At 41.5% G+C, this 20550-nt stretch overlaps 1 protein-coding gene across 1 annotated transcript in view; it reads right to left on the bottom strand.

The window, feature by feature from the left end:
* Positions 1-20550, bottom strand: part of EXT2 (exostosin glycosyltransferase 2) — a 129426-nt gene that overhangs the window by 106952 nt on the left and 1924 nt on the right. The window contains exons 2-4 of the mRNA XM_006212324.4: positions 13565-14130; positions 12305-12394; positions 7383-7499 (exon numbers count right to left, since the gene is read on the bottom strand). Of these exons, the coding sequence (XP_006212386.1) occupies positions 7383-7499; positions 12305-12394; positions 13565-14100 (743 nt within the window). The 5' untranslated portion in view covers positions 14101-14130. The remainder of the gene's footprint in view (positions 1-7382; positions 7500-12304; positions 12395-13564; positions 14131-20550) is intronic.

Genomic DNA, 20550 nt, shown 5'->3' with positions numbered 1-20550 from the left:
CGGCCCTTGAAGATGGACGGTTCCTCTCTCTAGCTGCCGAAACTCAGAACTTCAGAAATCAACTGTGACCTGAAATGACCTAAAAATCTTAATTTCTATCGAGTTTATACATAAAGATTAGAGATTAAGTTACCAAGAAAATACCACCGACAGAGCAGCTTGTAAATCTCTGAAACTATTCCTTGAAAATAATGTTTACTTTTCAGAATGATTTATTCTCCTTCATTTTTTTTCATTTTCTAGTTTTATTAGGTAGAATTGTCACAACTTGACTGTACATATACAATATATTGCATGTAAATACATATATATTGTACATTTTTTTTACAATTTACACATATGTACTGTTCATTGTTTCTAAGAACATTTAGAGCTTTAGCTTTTGAAACTTACATAGTTATCAAAGGAATAAAGCCAACCACTCCATTTTGTTTTCACTGAGTCTTTTGCTTTTGGCATGTTTTTCTCCCTGGATTCAATCTGAAGGGCGGTGAGAGTCCTAAACCAATATAAGAGAGCTAGACTACACCCCAGAGATTGGATGATAAAGAGAGTTAGGTGCAAGCAGCCTTAAGAAAGAACCCCAGAGCAGCCGAGCCAGCCTGTGGGGCCAGACTCCCCTGCTCCCCGTCTCGCTCAGGCCAGCTCGGCCACAGCACTGCTGACATTTGGACCCCGTAATTCTTTGCTGAGGGGATGTCCTGTGCATCGTAGAGGTTTAGCAGCATCACCAGCCTCCACACACTAGATACCAGAGCACCCTGCGCACCACAGAGTTAACACAGCAGGCCTGACACTCTCTTCTTTGGAAGGCTGGCCCTCGGCTGGTGTGTGGGAACTTCAATTTTGGAGGAGAACTGATAAGAGTGGCTCACTGGGCCCAAACTGTACAAAGAGCAGGGTTTATGCTGAGTACTGCTTTTCCTTCTGGAAGTCTGGAATTATGGCACGTGCCGAGCAGAGACAGCCCACGTGACTAACTCCCAATAAAACCCCTGGGTGCTGAGTCTCTAACGAGCTCCCCTGGAGGGCAACATTTCACACGTGTTGTCGCACCCTGTTGCTGGGGGACCGACGCCCCTCCTGTGTGACGTCGAGGGAAGAGCACCCTTGGAAGCTTGCCCCTGGCTTCCCCAGCCTTCACCCCGTGCGCCTCTCCCCTCTGCGGACTGTGCTTTACATCCTTTTGCTGTAATAAATCACAGCCACGAGTACGTCTACATACTGAGTCCTGTGGCACATCATCAAAACTGGAGTGGGCTTAGCGACCCCGACACACGCCCTCAGTCATGCCAGTCAGAACGGCTGCAAGGATGGCCAGAGGTCCCCAGAGAGGGGCAAAATCAACCCCTCCCCTGCTGAGAACCACCAGCCTGGCCACACTTGGTCCAAATAGGCCTGCAACAAAAGTGTGATTTGAACTGAAGTGGATGGAACCACACTGAATTAAGTAATCTCCAGAACAATAGAAAAAGAAAAGAAAAAGAAAAAAGGTTAAAAAAAAACCTATTTAAAATCACACAATTTGTTTACAGTAAATGCTCACAGAAGTGGCAAGCAGAGGAGTAAACTTGTATTCAATTTCAACTGACTTTTCTCTATTCATTAGCGTCTTCATGTGCAGTGCTGCACAAACAGGCCAAATCAAGATCCTAGGTACATGACTGAAACTCGTACTGCCCCAAAGGGTACCAGCTGGGCTTGCACAGATCATCCTTTCTCAACTTATGGAAATCCAGTCTCAAAACATGGCATTGAACTGCATCAGTTTTTCCAGTCTGCAAATTCTTTGTAGATTTATTTTTGTATTTTCCCCTTGGCGATGATCAAAAAATTAGCATAGGCATATTTTTTCTCATATTTAATGATGCATGCTGCTAAAAATTTTTCATTGTTTTCATTGTTCAAGTTCATATTTGATGCGCTAATAGGAAGAGAAGGAAGACTTAAAGTGTAAATCATGTGAGGCAAGTACAGTAAAACGTTAGGGGTAAAATCTAAGTGATGGGCATACAGGTGTGCACCATAAAATTTTTTTACCTTTGCTATCTGCTTGAAGATTTTCGTAAGAAATGTTGGGGAAAAAATATAAATCATGTACCTGTACCAGAGGAAGAGAAATAATGTCACAGTAGACTATATAAAGGGAAGCTTCCTAGTGGCTCAAACAGCAGAAGTGGCAGGGAAGAAGTACGTCACCACCCGGCACGCAACAGTGTAGGCATGCAAACCCCAAAATCCTGTAATGAAGACACAATTCAGTCACAAAGAAAAAGCCTCACCTACGACATTATGTTAACCTGAACGTTATTAGTTTTGTAGATTTGTTTGCGTTTAATTTGTAAATCTGTTCCAGTTTTGTTGTTGTACAAGAACAAGGCAGTTTAGATTATTATTTATTTGTACTTATTCAAGATGTCCTATTTATTTTTTTAAAAGTTTATTTGAAGTATATATTTACAATATTGTGCTAGTTTCTGGGGTACAGCAAAGTGACTCAATTATATATATTTATACTTTTATATATAAACGTATATATAATATATATATATTTATACTTTTATATATAAACGTATAATATATATATATTTATACTTTTTCAGATTCTTTTCCATTATAGGTTATTACAAGATATTGAAAGTAGTTTCCTGTGCTATGTTGTAAATCCTTGTTTATCTATTTTACATATAGTAGTGTACCTCTGTTAATCCCAAGCACCTAATTTATCCCTCTCGCCCCCTTTCCCCTTTGGTAACCGTAAGTTTGTTTTCTATGTCTGTGAGTCTATTTCTGTTTTGTAAATGAGTTCACTTGTATCACTTTTTAGATTCCACATATAAGTGGTATCACATATTTGTCTTACTCTTCTGACTTAATTCACTTAGTAGGATAATCTCTAAGTCCAACCATGTTGCTGCAAGTGGCATTATTTCACTCTTTTTCATGGCTGAGTAATATTCCGTTGTATGTGTATACCATATCTTCTTTATCCAGTCATCCACTGATGGATACTTAGGTTGCTTCCATGCCTTGGCTATTGTAAATAGTGCTGCTATGAACACTGGGGTTCATTATCTTTTTGAATTAGAGTTTTCATCTTTTCCAGATATATGGCCAGGAGTGGGACTGCCAGATAATATGGTAACTCTACTTTTAGTTTTTAAAGGAACCTCCATACTGTTCTCCACAGTGGCTTCACCAATGTACATTCCTACCAACTGTGCAGGAGGGTTTCCTTTTTTCCACACCCTCTTCAGTATTTATTGTTTATGGACTTTTTAATGATGGCCATTCTGAGCGGTGTAAGGTGGTACCTCATTATAGTTTTGATTTGTATTTCTCTGATACTTAGCAATGCTGAGCATCTTTTAGTGTGCCTACTGGCCATCTGTATGTTTTTGGAGAAATGTCTGTTTAGGTCTTCTTCCCATTTTTTGATTGAGTTGTTTAGTTTTTTGATATTAAGCTGTATGAGCTGTTTATTTTGGAAATTAATCCCTTGTTGGTTGCATTGCTGCAAAAATTTTCTTCTAGTCCGTAGGCTGTCTTTTCATTTTGTTTATGGTTTCCCTTTGCTGTGCAGAAGTTTTTAAGTTTGATTAGATCCTATCTGTTTATTTTTACTTTTATTTCTATTGCCTTGGGAGACTGACCTCAGAACACATTGCTACGATTTATGTCAGAGAATGTTTTGCCTATGTTCTCTTCTAGGAGTTTTATGGTGTCATGTGTTACATTTAAGTCTTTAAGCCATTTTGAGTTTATTTTTGTGCAAGGTGTGAGCAAGTGCTCCAACTTTATTGATTTACAGACAGCTGTACAGTTTTCCCAACACCACTTGCTGAAGAGACTGTCTTTTCTCCACAGTATATTCTTACCTCCTTTGTTGAAGATTAATTGACTGTAGGTGTGGGGATTTATTTCTGGGCTCTCAATATTCTGTTCCATTGATCCATATGTCTGTTTTTGTGTCAATACCATGCTGTTTGATTACTGTAACTCAGGGGGAAGTGTATAGCTCAGTGGTACAGTGCATGCCTAGCATGCACAAGGTCCTGGGTTCAATCCCCAGTACCTCCACCAAAAGTAATAAATAAATAGATAAACCTAATTACACCTCCCCCCCCACCCCCCCAAAAAAGACAGAATGATTACTGTGGTTTTGTAATATTGTCTGAAGTCTGGAAGGGTTATGCCTCCAGCTTTGTTCTATTTCCTTAGGACTGCTTTAGCAATTCCGGGTCTTCTGTGGTTCCATATAAATAATAAGATTATTTGTTTCAGTTTTGTGAAAAATGTCATAGGTAATTTGATAGGGATCCCATTAAATCTGTAGCATGCAAGTTGCCCTATTTTAAAAAGCAGTTAAAATGCAAGGGACCTTGAATTACCTTTTGAAGTAATTCAAAGCTATAGTGATCAAGACAGTGTGGTAGTGGCACTAGGACAGACATATACACCAACGGAATAGAACTGAGAGTTCAGAAATAAACCCATACATCTGTGGCCAGTTGATTTTCAACAATGTGCCATGATCATTCAATGGGAAAAGAATAGTCTTTTCAACTAGTATGGCTAAGAGAACTGAAAATCCACAAGTAAAAGAATGAAGCTGGACCCGTACCTCATACCATACACAAAAATTAACTCAAAATAGATCAAAAACCAAAATATAAGAGCTAAAACTATAAAAATGCTTAGAAGAAAACACAGGTGCAGACAATGGTTTCTTAAGAATAACACCAAAAATGCAAGCAACCAAAGGAAAAATAGACAAATTGGACTTTTATCAAAATTAGAAACATTTGTGCATCAGACATTATCAAAAAAGTGAAAAGACAGCCTACAGAATGGGAGAAGATATCTGCAAATCATATATCTAATAAGAATCTAGTATCTAAAAGATATAAAAGAATTCTTACAAGTCAACAATAAAAACACATCCCAATTTAAAAATGGGCAAATGATTTGAATAGACATTTCTCCAAAGTGGGTATATAAATTTTCATGGCCAATAAGCACACGAAAAGATACTCAACACTATTAATTAGAGAAATGCAAATCAAAACCACAGTGATTCTGCTCCACATCCACTAGGGTGGGTAGAATAAAAGACAATAATAAGTGTTGACAAGGATGTGAAGATATTGGAACCTTCATACATTGCTGTTAAAAATGTAAAATGGTGCAGCAGCTTTCAAAAACATTCTGGCAGTTTCTCAAAAAGTTAAACATAGAGTGAACATATGACTCAGCAATTCTACTCCTCAGTATGTACCCAAGGGAACTGAAAGTATATTTACACAAAAACTTGTACATGAATGTTTACAGAAGCATTATTCATAATGGCTAAAAAACAGAATAACCCAATGTCTCCCAACTGAAGAATGGACAAACAAAATGTGGTATATCCATATGAGAAAATATTATTAAGCCAAAGAAGGAATGAAGTATTGGTTCTATTCTACAAAATGGATAAAATTTGAACCATTATGCTAAGTGAAAGAAGGCAGAGACAAAAGGTCACGTATTGTATGACTACATTTATATAAAATGTCCAGAATGGGAAAATCCATAGAGACAGAAAGCAGATTAGTAGCTGTTGTCGGCAGAGGGGTGGTAAAGTTTGGGGGCAGGGACAGAGTGCCTGCTAAGAGGTATTGGGTTTATTTTGGGGGTGCTGAAAACGTTCTGGAATTAGATAGCAGTGATTAGATGACAGTTGTACAGTTTTGTGAATATACCAAAAACACTGAATTGTATACTCTGAAAGAATGACTTTCATGGTATATGAACTACATCTCAATTAAAATAAATTAAGTCAATTTTGGGAGTCCACTAACAGAGGATGATGACCTAAGCAACAAGTTTGGTCTTTCTTTGCACTTGCATGTTGGCAGGGAAAAAATATTTGAAGTTCACCTGGGATTTATACATTGTCTATGAACATTTGCTCTGCCTAAAGGAAGTTCCAGAATTTGGTCCTGGGCCACACGGGAGAACATAGGCACAGGAGTGAAATGTCTTCTCTTTGGAAAAGTTCTCCTACTTCTTGAAGAATCCATAAAGGTTTCTCAGGGGAAGTCTGGAATGCTTCAAGAATAGTTCTAATGTTCTGTGAGCAAACTATTTCCTTGAGACTCATGTCTGACACCAAATGCAATGTATGGGTTTTTAGATCTCATCCAGTATGTATAACATTTCTAGTGTGGCAATATACAAATCAGTCACCTTCATGCATGAGCACTTGTCACAGAAGTAAAGACTGCTATTATCATAATGTTTGCTTAAAGCTCATTAAGATTCTCACCATGAATTAACACAATTTTTAGACTACAGCCAAAAAGAAGGAGGAGGAGGAGGGGGAGGAGGGGGAGGGGAAGGGGGAGGCAGAGGGGAAGGAAAGGGGGAGGGAAGGGGAAGGGGAAGAAGGAGAAGGAGAAGAAGAGGAAGAAGAAGAGGAAGAAGAAGAGGAAGAAGAAGAAGAAAGGAAAAGAGAAGAAAAAGAAAAAATGCCCTGCAAATCCACGCCACCAGCCCTTTTCACTTCCTCACTCATAACTCAGAAATATGAGCCAATTATGTGCCAAGCAAAGAGAACACAGCAGTTCAAAAATAGACCTGGCCACAGCTTACAAAATCCACAAACCAAAGCAGAGAAGGTTTAAGTGTAATTACAAGGGCATGAAGGTACACTAGGAGTGCCATTCCAGGGGCTAGAAAGTGCGCCCCCAACTAAGTGGTATTCAAGTTGAAACCTACAGGACTAGCAGCTCACGTCTGATGAAATTGAGGAAAAAGATTTCCAGACATTGCAAAGTGTTTACAGCCCAAAAGACTGAGACCAAAGCTGTTCTAAGAACTAAAAGGAAAAAAAAAGCTAGAGATAGAGACAGTGGTCATGTGGTCTAGGGTCTTGAAAGACATTTTAAGGAGTCTGAGCTTCTAAGTACAATGTGATGCCAACAATCAGACTGGAGGGCAGCAAGACTAGAAGCAGAAACCATGGAGGAAGCCTTTTCAGCAACCCAAAGAGAGAGGACCGTAACCTGGTGCAGGAAGGTGCAGAGAGACGGAGTAGAAGACACGTCTCAAAAATACTTGGGATGTAGAATCAGGAGGACTTATTCTTTTGATACAGGTAGTAAGGGAGAGGAAGGAGTTAAAGACACCACACAGACTTCTGGCTCGGGAAGCCGGGGAGGCAGCAAATTTACTGAGCGTGAGAGAGAACTGAAGGACAAACAGGATTGAGGTGGGCAGGAGAGACAGCAGACTCCAGGGCCCTGGCCTGTAATCGAGGCTTTGACGGCTGTGGTACCTGCCCCGCTGGCCCTCGCCGGCATCTCCCAGCACACCTGGCTGCACTGAATGTCCCTTACCCTGGTCCTTTCTCTGGAAGGTCCACCTCAGCGGACAGTGGACTGTAGACAGGAATGCTGACATCGTAGCCTTGCCGGTAAGTCCAAGTAGAAAATCCACCTCCAGCCAACAGAGCCCTGAAAGCAAAGAATTTTGTCAAATGATGAGAAAGAAAAAAAGGTCTTCATTCTGATAAGCTCTGTGGGAAGGGGTAACTGAATATTTCTAATAATATCAACCACAGCTAATGTTTCCCAAGACACTTTTCTCTAAAGACACTGTGCTAAATGCTACACAATCACATCTCCTGGACACTAGCTCCTTCCTACTCCTGAGTCACCAGCCTTCCTCTGGGGTCCAAGTAGTCTTTCCTTATTCTCCATGTTGTAAAGAACATCACAGCTAGGAGGACACCCTACGAATAGCCCCTCTGATTCGGATCCCATTCACCTCTCCTCTTAAACACACTTACAGTACCAGGAGTATAACAGGTCTGCACAGGAAGACTGGCTGGGCAGTCCCTTACCAACCCTCTGACTAGAATCTCAGGGGACAATGGGCAAAGGGAGCACTGGTGATGGTGCAGTGTCACATCTCACACCGCATATGCCCCGGTCTCTCTAGAGTTCCCGCCCCAGGCAGTTCTTTCCACTGTCACCCCAGAGTTACGTGTGAATTGTGTAGCTTCCGGCAGCTCTCACCATCCATTCCAGCTACCCAGTCTTCTTACCCCAATTCCCCATTCAGGAAGCAGAACCCAGAACTGCACCTTTAGTCCTTCTTTTGCCGTCTGCATGCACAAGCTCTTATTCTCCTTAATTAGAAAGCCATGAACACGCTCTTTTGATTGGATCCAGCAAGTAGTACAATGACACCTCATCAGAAAGGAGGCAGGTGTATACCACACCAACTTTTACAGTTATTCTGTCCCCAGGGCCCCAAACCCATCAAGTCTCTTACTGGGACTGAGTTTTGCCAGTTGCACACACTCCGCAGTCTGAGCCAAAATGTCTGAATGCAAAAACCCCATTTTCTGCAATATTGATTGCTACCAATCCCCTCCCTGTCCTGATGACAGCCCACATTCCCTCCTAACATGACCAGTTTAAGTTCAAAGATTTTCAAACCACCCCTGCAAATCCCAATCTGTTTGTTTAAGCTTTATGAAACCAAGAATTGCTTAGGGAGGTAATGTGCAGGCTCAAAAACTCTCCAGCTGCCAGTCCGCTCTGTAAAACTTAATGACTAGTCTTAGTACCAACATACGGTCTTATTTTTCCTGATTAGCATTCAGCAATGAATCCACCCGACATGAATTTGGGTAGGTTCCATGAGCATGATGGCAAGCAGACTGCAAGGGCCCCCCCAACCTACGTGCAAAGAAGCAAACCTGGATCCAATATACAGGCACCAGGCAGTCCAGGTAAGCCAGGGTAGTGGCTGATGAAGTAAATGCACCCCCGCCCCAGAGGCAGGAGTGCGCATATGCAGTGAGAAAGGAAGCGGGTGTACACGACACGAACTTTTACTGTTACTCTGTCCCTGGAGCCCCAGCAGGGTTCCGGAGGGGGTTAAGCACCAGCAGTGGGAAAGCATGTCACCCGAAGCAGCTTGCATATCACACATGTGCCATCTCGTCAGTGATCTCAGAAGGAGCCACCACTGCAATCAGTCAAACAAGCCTCACACCCACCCTGCTGCTGACAGACCTCGGCTCTAAGTCACTGTATCGTCTCCTATCAGGGTTTCCCTGACATTATAATGCAGAAAAACTGTATGCATCCCTTGCTTTACAGAACACGTGTTTTACATTGACTGAAAAGTGAATTTCTGAGCAGCACATTCTGTTTTCCCATTATGTCTCCCCAAATCAGAGATCAGTTTCAAAGCTGCAAGAGACTGAATAGAAAATTCTCAGCTAAGAAAGTATGGCTGTGATGACCACAATGACCACACTCATACTAGGTCAAGTGCTCTGTCAGTCCAAGTGTCCACCAGCATCTTCAGCACTTTCGGGGACTTGCTGACTCTGGGACGTCTCCGTCACTGAGTCCTCCTCCTCACGGCCTCGTGGACTCCACCATCCCTACCCCGGGTCTTCCCCAGATGCTCTCACAGCTCTCCTCCTCCCGTCCGAGGATTCACAGAATCTAAATATAGTTCACCTGCAAGTGTATCTTTTGCTTCCTTTTAAACTACGCAAGTAATCAGGCCTGCAAATTCCTTAAATACAAAGCTCCAAGTTCTGAGAGCTATATTCAATATTCTGTAATAATCCATAGTGGGAAAAAAAATTAAGCCTCAAGCTTCAGATTTTGAGGGGACAAAAAGCTGACCAATTCGATTGGTTATCCTTATTTGTTTACTGACACAAAAAAACAATTTAAAAAATAAGTGTAAAAAAATATTTATGAGACCAGCAAATTTGATCAATGGCTAGATATTTGGTGAATATCTGGTGATATTGAAGAATTACTATTAATTTTTTTAGGTATGAAATAGTATTTTTGTTATGTTTCTTAAAAAGCTCTTATCACGCAGAGTCTCAAGTGAAAATATTTACAGATGTAAAGATGTAACACCTAGAATTTTCTTCTAGATAATCTGCGGGGCCTGGAGGGAGTGAGAGGAGTACAGATGAACTGAGTTGACAATTACCAAAGCTGGACAGTGGGTACGTGGAGCTCACTGAGCTAGTCTCACTTCCTTTATGTAGCTTAAAGATTTTCCATAACAAGTTAAAATAAATAAATATACACTCACACGAGAGTAGACATTTATGAGGGGTATTCACAAAAAAGCTAAGGTTAAATTACACAACTTGGTGAGAAAACAAAGTTTATTAAAGAAAACAAAGATCATCAAAGTTGGGCACTGAAAAGGTATAATTTGCTTTCATTTAAATTAAAATAAAATGGATATGTGTATACATATGTGTGTGTGTGTGTGTGTGTGCATGTGTTCGACTATAAATCCATCAAATAAAGACTAGAAAAATAAACAGTATTTGAGAATGGTGATTACCTTTCCGTAAGGGAGTAAAACCAGAGCAGGATTTGAAATAGATTTAAACAGTATAAAAGATACACTCACTGAGCTGACCTTTCCTTGCATATCCCCAAGTCAAATAATTCTTAAATAATCACACCTATGACTTTAGACTTGAAGGGAATCTTAGAAACAGTCTAATCTAGAGTACTTTCAAATTTCTGAGCAGTCAGGTATGCAGCTCCTGCTAAAACCATTCTACACTCGTGGTTCTTGCCTTCTCTAAATCCAGGAGCAAGAACAAAGGATAAGAAAAATTAACAAGCAAATCTACTATTCCTTATCCCAACCAGAAGACCACCGAGGCTTCAAATGAAATTTCCCACATGCAAAGATAAAGGAGGACTATACGGTGATTCATTACTTGCTATAGGATTGCCTATAATCACTTACAAAAATACAAGCATAGGGAAAACGATTTAACCTTCCTGATCCTTAACACCTAAGCACCAGCAAGAACTTAAACTCTCTCCTGACTACTTGACACTTTCCTGCAGAGAAATGAAACCTCATTTAACATGTGCACTTAATAAAAATAAAATCCTTCTCCCATGCAGATACATATACCAAAATGTCAGCAAAAAGTGAAATGTCCCAAACAGAAATAAGCTCTTCTCAAAACAAACCCAGAACAGCAGGTGAAGACATTGCATTCCTAACAGCTCTTTCCCTTCCCTTCTCTATCCTCTGAAGTATTTCACTTTCCCAGAGCAACCAAATGCATAAAACAGTAGCCCACTCAGGAATATGGGGGCTGAGAGCCAAACCAGGGATATCCTAGTGTTCAGCTGGTTTGTGCAGAATTTGTGTGACCTGACTGCCCTCTACTGTCCAAATTGGTTTCTACACCAAAGCTGAGGAATGGTCCTGGGTGTATGTCTCTTCCAGTGATAATTGTATTTCCAGATAGAAACTCAACACGGACTCTAGATAATCACTTAAAGCAAAGAGGGCTTAGATTTAATCTTCTGGGGAAAAGTGGTACTAAGTGTAGATTTTCATACAGGACAATGTTGGCTTCTAATCAATTGAGAACACAGCTGGCCTCAGGCTGTTCTCTCACCTTTTTCTGTAACAATAATGTCAAGAGTTAAACATCAACTGCAATAAAGTTGGTTATTAACGAGCTCATACATAAACTTAAGAATAATCCTCTACTATGTGTATTGCCCAGGACCCTGACGTTGGGCCCAAGCTTTCGCTCTTGTCAGAGCCTTGAACCAAGTATGAGGAGAGGAACCGTAAGCAGCGCCTCCCTCCTGAGTTTTCCAGGAGGCCTCCAGCCAGTGTGGTGCGCTCAGCGCACAGGAGGGCCGATAAAGACAGTAAGTAAGTGAACTCAGGATCGCAATCGTGCAATCATGGCCACCCCACAGCACATCTGCCTGTTTGGAAGTTTTATTAGGAAGGAAGGAAAGAAGCTCACTGCCTGAAACAACAAAGTCAGTGCTAATCAGAGCGCCCTCACTTCCCCGACCTCACAGGCTCCAGGTATCCCTTCACACATCCACACCCCCTCCCTCCGTTAGCTCTACTGCCCGCAGATGCCCCACAGTGCGAGAGCCCTGACACTTCCCAGTGATGAACCAGGCCTTGGGGGCTGGGGTGCTGCACTCAGGAGAGCAAAACCCAGACCAAGGAAACAAGATCGCTTTTTAAGGTGCTCCGCTAGAACCAAAGCTCTAACTGGCTTCCCACAACAGATTGAGGCAGGCCCCAGTGCTTCTACATCTTGAGGAGGGAAAGGCCTCGGACAGTTTTCCACTTTAACAAACAATTCTGATTCCACAGTACGTCCCGGTGGGCATAGGAAAACGATTCCACACAAACAAAAGGGTCTGAGTTTACTGAATCCTCAGAAACTCATCACAAGGACAACCTCAAATACACCTACCTGTCTCTGGGGACATCCAGAGCTGTGTTATAATCTGGGGGGCCTCCCGGCAACATGTTGAACAGCAGGTGATTTGTACCTCGATCCCACCTATTAAGAGATTCAAAATGTAGGAGAACTCACAAGTCAACTAAGACAAGTCAGCTCCTGGATGACAAGCAGCAAGTATCTCCAGCCCATACTAGGCCACTTCTCTGCAGGTATGCAGAGTGAATGCCTGGACATCCCAACAGTGCATCAGGCACAGGGCTGGCTCCTTGAAGGGAAAACTGGGTAGATGTGTACTTCAAGCCTGACCACTGCAGAACTGCTTACAATAATAAGTACCTGAAAACTATCTGAATGCTTACCATCTGGTTAAAGAAACAAAATAGAAATAAAACACAGAAGGCCAGTTAAATAAATAATGGAATGTGTGCAAATGGAATACTATATAACCCTTAAAATTATATAGAATTGATATATAAATATGAATTTTTTGGAAATCTATTCATGATATATTAAGGGGAAAAGGCAGCAAAACATGTTTTGCTGTGTGATCCCCATTCTTGAGAAAAATGTATATATACACATGCATATATATATAAACATCTATAAAGAATGTATACATTCATGCCTATGTGTGTATATATATATATATATTTTAATTGAAGTATAGTTGATTTACAATATTGTGCTTATCTCCGGTATATAGCAAAGTGATTCAGTTATACATATATATGTGCATATCTTTTTTTTCAATTTTTTTATTATAGTTTATTACAAGATATTGATTATAATTCCTTGTGCTATATAGTAAATCTTTGTTTATCCATTTTATATGCCTATGTATATTTTTTATACAAAAAATGGCTTAAAAACAATATTAAAAGATTAATGATTATCTCTTAGAGGCAGGTTTATGAAATGAATTTTTGAATTCATTCTTCTTTTTGTTCACCTGTATTTTCAGGTTTTTTACAGTGAATGTGTATTATGAAAGTAACAAAGAACGAGGAAAAGTACTCAAATTTAAAGGGAAAGTATGGGAAGACGAGCCATCCTTAGCTTTTAAACGTTAGTTTGGAAGCGGGGAACCCACCGCGGCTGCTCACGGTCAGGAGGCCAGGTGCTCCCAGCACGCACGAGGCAGCCTACAAGCCTCCTCCTACAAGGCAATCCCTCCTGAGGAGAGAGACAGGGGCTGGAAACCAGCTCAGGAGGAGAAGCACTCCCTCTCCCGCTCCTGCCCTTTGGTTCCCGGGAAGGCTGGCTAGATACCTGGAGAGCTGCGCCAGCGCCTGCGCCGTCTCCTTAATGCGGAGCGTGTTCTGGTTGAGCACGTCTATGGACGGGACGAAGAGGCAGGCGCGGGTGATGTCGTCGGTGTAGTAGTCGCTGTCTGAGATGGCCGTGAGCAGCTCGTTGTACTCCCGGGAGATGGTGCTGCTGACTGGGACTCCAACGTCGTCCACGTACTTTTTCAGAGAGTAGATGTACACCTTGATCTTGTTCTTCGGGTTGAAGCCGCAGCGGTAGACGTCGAAACACGTGTGCATTCTGCAGCTGAGGTCCCCGCGCTCGGGGAGGGGGCTGTCGGCCGGCAGCCGCACCACCGGCACGTCGCGGACGCTGCGCTTCTCCACGCTCCAGTCGCTCGACGACTCGATGGAGTGCGGCCAGAACTGAAACATGCCCGTGGCGATGAGGCCCAGCAGCACAATGGAGAAGAGGGTGACGTAGTAGATGCGGTGCTTGGTCTTCATTCTCGGGATGAGGGCAGGACCCCGGATGTTGTACTTGACCGACGCACACATAATGACACACACAGCCTCCTCCTCACGCTCCTGGGTACCGGGAGGAGTGAGAACAATGAAGTTTTCAGGGTGGCAAATGACACCGGAAAGGGCTGCTCGACTTTGCATATACCTATTTCTTTCCCTGAAGTGGTCTGATGAAATAATGAAAAGGGATTTCTGACCCTTCTTATAAATAAAATAAATAGCAAAATACTTTTTGTACATGAGTATATGCTATACGCTACATTTAGTATTTAATACTACGTATAGTACTTAACAAAAATGTTGTTATATAATGTAAAAATGTAAGTATAACCTATAAATATATATTCTCTGAAAGCATAAGCTGGTAAATGTGTGGGACCAGGGAAGAGGGGCGCTGACCAAGCAAGAAAAATCAAAAGCGGAACAGCTGAAGACACTTGTTTCATTTCGTTTTTAAACACTTGCCTAACAACTGAAGTGTCATCGGACAAACTGATGCTTGGTTATTCCAAAGCCTGCTTTCATTCATTCATTCATTCATTCATTCAACCCTCGCAGAGCCCCTACCATGTGCTGTGAAGGAATCAAAGAAGAAACCAAAGACCTGCCTAAGAGGAATCAAGATGCTAATGAGACACACAAAACCAGGACAAAACACAAAATGTAAAAAATACCACTAGGAAAATACCAAGAAAGGACCAAGGGGTATTAGAGAAGAAGATTAATCTTTAACCTTCAATAAAATACACATTGATGTTTGATAATAAAGGGATAGTTGGTACATTTAGATGGAAGGAAGAAATGAAGAAAGAAGTGAGGGTGAGGGAAGCAGAGGAGAAGGGAGGGGAAAAGAAAGGCCAGAGTGGTAGATCCATTTCTAAAGACTTAATGGTGGCAGCTCTTCCCAATGGTGAATGTGCAACCATTTTTCCAAGCAAAAGATGGAATCTATTTCCCTTCCTCCTAAATCTGGACTAGCTTTGTGCCTTCCTTTGACCAAGAGAACGCAGCATAAGTGAGCTTCTGGGACTTTGGAGCCCAGGCCTTCCGAGACCTGCGGCTGCTGCCTTTGTTCTCCTGGAGGCCGGCTGCCACGTGGTGAGGAAGCTGAGCTCCGGGGTGAAAGGAACCTCAGGAAGACCCCTAGAGGAGACTATGTGGAGCAGACATGAACGATCCCCACCAGGTTCTGCACAGATGGCAGAATCCTGAGCAAATACATGATTGCTGCTGTTATAAGTTTTGAGGTGGTTTGCTACATAGTAATAGATAAAAGAAACAGCCAATAAGCATCATTGACTGATACAAAGAAAATTCTTAGTTCTCAGCTGAAAGTGCAGAGTTTCCCTGCAGATCACAGATTAAGATCCTGACCAATCAAGCCCCCTACATCTGATGCCTTGATACCACGTGGGGAGGGGTGGCTGCATCATGTCACAGACTTGTTACTGCAACAAGCGACTTCAGCATTCCATGTGTCAAAATCCCAACTTTAGAATGCTCTCATTCTACTCACTGACCTTTCAGAAAAGCTATTAGTATAAAGAGAAATAACTGAAAAGCTCATAGACCACCTTAGGGTTTATTAACTATTTTCACTTTGGCTTAACAGAGTTTTCCCCAGTTACACCCACTATGTAAAACTACTTTCTACCTAGCCAGTAGGGTCTTGTCAAGCCTTGAATGTTGCAATCATTATCAACTTTTTGGGTACAATGTGCTGAATAGTCATGAATAATTTTAACCTGTATCTCTCTGAGACCATGATCTGGAACATATCAAGAAATGTGCTCATCATGGAATACTGTATGAAAGTTCATACATTTTAACCTTAAAGATGATCATCTTTGGGGTATATATATCAGCCATTCAATATATGCTAATTGATTTCAGGACAGAAATGCAGGCACCAGAGCTATTTCACTTTCTCTGTCATTCTAACAAGAGCAGGATGCTCCCAGTCTGACCTCAAGCCCTACTACTGCCAGGCCCACCCTAATGGCTTTCTTGCCATTCTATGTGTCCCTCCGGGAGTGAGAACCATGGAGGTCTTGGGACAAATGCATTCAAGGAGCTGCACTCTCCACATGTCCCATATTAGAAGTTCCCAACAGGCTCTAAAGGTCTGTTTACATCCTTAACCAGTGCTTCTCAAGCACCCAAATGGTAAGAACCGCACAGGGAGAGCTTGTTGAAACAGAGTGCTTGGTCCCAGCACTGGAGGGTTGTATTAATAGGTCTAAAATAAGGTCACAGAATCTGTCAATTAGCAAGTCCCTCATGTGTTTATTTTGTGCAGCCAGGTTTGAAATCTTTACCAATGTTAGACAAACTATTTTGAACACAGTGGCTTTCAAACTTTTTTTTTTTTACTAAAACCTACAATAAGAAAACATTTTCTATTGTGACCAAATACAAACACAGATATGTATGTATTTGAAGTAAGTTTCACAAAACAATGTTTAACCGTAGTACATAGTATTAGCCACAGAACACGGGATGAACAACACTGTATTCTTCTACTTTGTTATCCTATCGCTTTTTAAAAATACTGGCCATAACCTACCAGATGAATTATACCATCCACAGTTTGAAAAATACTGTTTTCACACATAACAAAACTGGGGTTAAGGGAACAATAATAGTACCCACTTATTAGCTTTACAAATTTTCAAAATTTCAGATTTACTATAAAAAAGTCATTATTACAACAAAATAAATCCAAAGAGAATAGAAGGAATTAAGTAATAAATAAAAACACAGAAATAAATTAATTAAAAACAAATAGGTTCCACAGAGCTAAAACTTCTTTTTAAAAAACTAATAAAATTGACATTTGACACAATTCTAGTAAGGTTAATCAAGAGGGAAAAAAGCACAAAGAAATATCTAGAATGAAAGGAGACCGTAACTAAATGTATTTAAAAGATAAGATGGTATCAATGAACTTATACCAATATATTGAAAATTTTAATGAAATGGAAAAATTCTTTAAAAATATACCTTATCAAAACAGCCTCAAGGAGAAACAGCAAACCTGGATAATTCTGTAATATTAAAGAAACTGAACTGAAAGTTTAAAAACTCTTCCTATAAAGAAAAACCCCAAGTCCAAAAAATTCTCCAAGTTCCACCAAACATTCAAGAAACAGTAATTCTAATTTCCACAAATTATTCCAGAGCTCAGAAAAAAGAACATCCCTTAATCTATTTTTAGGAGCCTAGTATAACATTAATACCAAAAATCTTAGACTAGTGGTTCTCAAAATATGGTCTGGGGACTCTTAGGGGTCCCCAAGACCCTTTCAAAGGATCTGAACTATTTTTATAATAATGCTGGCATTATTTTTTCACTTTCAGTTTCCAGAGGCTACATAATGCAAAGACTGAAGTAGGTATGAGAATCTAGCTGTCTTCTGTTAAGGTTTTCCAAACATAATGAAAGGTATCAATGCACAGATTTAAGATGCTCAACTCTAAGCACTATATATATAGAGAGAGAGAGACAGATAGATAGATATATAAAACCAACTAAATATGTCAAAGTAAAGCCACCAAAAAGAAAGCCAAAGAAAAATATTAAAAGCAGCCAGAGGGGAGGAAATCTATTCAAGGTAGACTAAAAAGCTGTATGTAACAGGCAAAATCATAAGATATTTATAACACAACAGAGAATATCTATGGCTTTCAGGCAGAATGATTTCCAAAATAAAATGCAAAAAGTGCAAATCATAAAAAGATAAAATGATAAATTCAGTGTTATAATTAAGGATTTTTGTTCATCAAAAGACATTACAAGGAAGTAAAAAGAAGCTACCAAGAAGATATTTGCAATACACATAACCAAAAAGGACTAGTCACCAGAAGAACTGCCACAAAGTAATGAGAAGCAAACAAAAAAATCCAAAACAAACAAAAAAATAGAAAACTAGACAAAAGACTTATACAGGAATTTCACTGAGGAGGAAACAAAAATGGTACATACATCTGAAAAGATGTTCAGTCTAATTAGTGGACAGGGAAGGTAAACCCACAATGAGACATCTTCTACCCCTCAGCATGGGAAAATACAAGCTTCAAACACCACCAAGTGCTGGCAGGACCTGGAGCCACCGTAACTCCGAGGGTAGGAGTAGGACCCGGCTTCCCAGTCCCGAGTGGGCAGCAGAAAGGCTGGAAAGAAGCAAGGCTGACACCCACTATGTTAGAGTCCTAGGCATCACATTTTGCTTCGTACCTGTCCCAGTTTGGGCTCCCCCTGACTACACACCCCTACCCCTCCAATAAAAGAACCAGGGACAAGGATGCATGGCTGCTAGTTTTACTTGGGAGCTAGAGTACAGAGCAAGAAGAGAGATGGGGAACCAGGGAAAGCCAACAAGAGTTTGTTATTAAGCTGGGTAACAGGGGCTCTTTACGAATCTTCTGAAGAACCACACTGACTACACCACCTCCCTCAGAAGGATGAGAGGCCAGGGCATGTATCTGCCAACTCCCATCCACTACTGCTCGAGGGCTGTCTGGATTATGATCAGCTCAGACCCTGTATGTAACAGCCCTGGGTATTATCCTTTCCTTGATGTACCACTAGTCTGACAAAGGCCTTGAGGAAGGACTTGGGGAAGATCTGTCTGTACTTTCAGGGACGCTGCAAAGTTCTTCTTCAAAGAGATCCAGCTTCTCCCTCAATCCATGTGAAACAGGTCTGCGAGCTGGCTCACATCTAAAAATCACTAGGTAACAGTGATTTTTCCACTGCAGCAGCTGACGCCAGCCTTCTACTTGCCAGCTCTCGATTTTGTTTCTGATTCTACAAGTGAAGCAATACCCTCGCTGGCTGCCCACCTATACTGTCTACAGGAATGCCAGGCTCTATGAGCAACACAGTGGGTCCAGACACACCAGTTTCAAGTCAGGCTTCACTGCCTATTATGGATATTGCATCTACCTTGCCTCTGATGGTGCCACCATCTGGCCTCTGCTGTTTCAGAATCCTATCATCCTCACTGAGCCTTGGGAACCCAGTTCCTGGGTCATACCTCATAAAGTCAACCCTGGCCTACAGAGGAGAACCAACATTGAGCTCAAAGATGCTGGTCCCCTCTATGGGATTCCGTACTACCAGAGGGAAGGGAGAACGACACTCTTCCAGGAACACAGGCAGGAGGTGCGTCTCTGGCCTCCAATAGTAAATCTGTTTCAAACCTCCATCTCCCTGAACCTTCTGATCCCTTCCTTGGTATGCTGCCAACACAGCTCTGGCACCTCCACCTCGTTTACTCCAGACCAGGGCTTCTCAACCTCAGCAATACTGACATTTTGGGCCAGATAATTCTTTTTTGTGGGGAGCTGTTCTGTACAATGTAAAGGTTTAGTAGCATCCCTGGTCTCTACCCAACAGAAGCCAGAAGCAACCCCTCATTATGACAACTAAAATATATCCAGACATTGCCAAATATCCCCTGGGGAGGCAAAATGACCCCTAGTTGAGAAGCGATGGCATCACTGTCATGTCCAAGCTTCCAGGAGCCTGCCCAGCAGCACATCAGGACCTTGTCCTTATCAGAGCATTAAATCCTGAACCACGAGAGGATGTTCCCAAGAGTTTCTCCCATTTGGCTCCATGGGCCACCACTATCCCTCCTCTCTTGGTCTGACACCCTCAATATTCATTTCCACGTGTGTTCCTCCAGCTCCTGCTGGTCCACATGGTCCCATGGGTGGCTACTCCCAAGGATACAAAGTCACATTTCTGAGGTTTGCCTACACCAGCTAAGGAGCTCCTATAAGTCTGTGCCAAATAGCTGAGAGAGATGGAGGGCGCTGGAGGTGAAATAAAAACTCTTAATAAAAGAAATGAGGGGAAAGTCTTAAATGAAAGAGGACGCTGTAATAAGTGGTGCTTTAGAGACAGAGAACCTTCTCGGTGAGTACCCTCCTACCTTTAACAGGCTTCACTACAGCACTTGCCAGGTTGTATTAATTGGTTAAGTAATTGCAAGTCTGTCTCTCCTACTGGTTGTCATTTTCACATAGTCAGTTTTTACGCATCTGCTCAATGTTCCCAGGATCTAATACCATGTTTAGAACACGTTTCATACAAACATAAATGTCTGCTGAATGAAGGAGTGTCTCTATCCTTCCCAGGTCCGTCAGGGAATGCACTGGTCAAGTTTCAAGTTTTGAGTAATTACATGTTGATGAACTCTGATTATTTTCTTTCTTGAACTAGTTTCCAAAGGTGGGGGAAATGGCTAGGTAATTCCACAGACAGAATTTTCTGTACCCCATGGTCTCTCCACCCTCTTCTCCTCTAACACTGAGCTTCCCCAAAGAGGACAAACCAAAAGGAATCTTCTACAAATGAATGTTTGTTTCCTATAATACCACAACTTGGATCAGAACAAGAATTCCACAACAAAGCCTGACAAACTTTAGCCTCCTTGAAGCACATCAAACCTGTCCCTGCAAAATACACTGGAA

This window comes from Vicugna pacos, chromosome 10 (genome assembly GCF_048564905.1).
Source record: "Vicugna pacos chromosome 10, VicPac4, whole genome shotgun sequence".
In the NCBI taxonomy this organism is placed as follows: Eukaryota; Metazoa; Chordata; class Mammalia; order Artiodactyla; family Camelidae; genus Vicugna; species Vicugna pacos.
Note: the sequence above shows the minus strand (reverse complement) of the source record. Positions and strands in the feature narration are given on the sequence as shown.